This window comes from Fulmarus glacialis, unplaced genomic scaffold (genome assembly GCF_000690835.1).
Source record: "Fulmarus glacialis isolate BGI_N327 unplaced genomic scaffold, ASM69083v1 scaffold2449, whole genome shotgun sequence".
Taxonomy (NCBI): domain Eukaryota; kingdom Metazoa; phylum Chordata; class Aves; order Procellariiformes; family Procellariidae; genus Fulmarus; species Fulmarus glacialis.
Window position 1 is genome coordinate 35,516 of NW_009231244.1, and position 267 is coordinate 35,782.

General features: G+C 65.5%; 1 protein-coding gene across 1 annotated transcript in view; it reads left to right on the plus strand.

Annotated features, from left to right (window-relative positions):
- The window catches only part of ADPRHL1 (ADP-ribosylhydrolase like 1), a 22,095-nt gene that overhangs the window by 20,491 nt on the left and 1,337 nt on the right, over positions 1 to 267 (plus strand). Inside the window, exon 6 of the mRNA XM_009584481.1 lies at positions 1 to 79. Within this exon, the coding sequence (XP_009582776.1) occupies positions 1 to 79 (79 nt within the window). The remainder of the gene's footprint in view (positions 80 to 267) is intronic.

A 267-nucleotide genomic window follows, 5' to 3' on the forward strand; every position in this document is an offset into this window, starting at 1 on the left:
CCCATGATCGCCTACGACGCCCTGCTGGGCTGTGGCGGGGACTGGACAGAGCTCTGCAACCGCTCCATGTTCCATGGAGGTGAGGGCCCCGCGCGGCTCCCACCACCCCGCTCCCTCACCGCGGGGAGGGACACAGCCCTTCCCTGCTGTCGGGTGCCACTGTTGGCCAATCTGCCATGCCGCCTGTTGTATCTGCACCTCTGGTTTTGTCCCCTAACCCCTCTTCTTGTGGCAGGAGCTGCCCACCACAACCGGCAGATCGTGCTC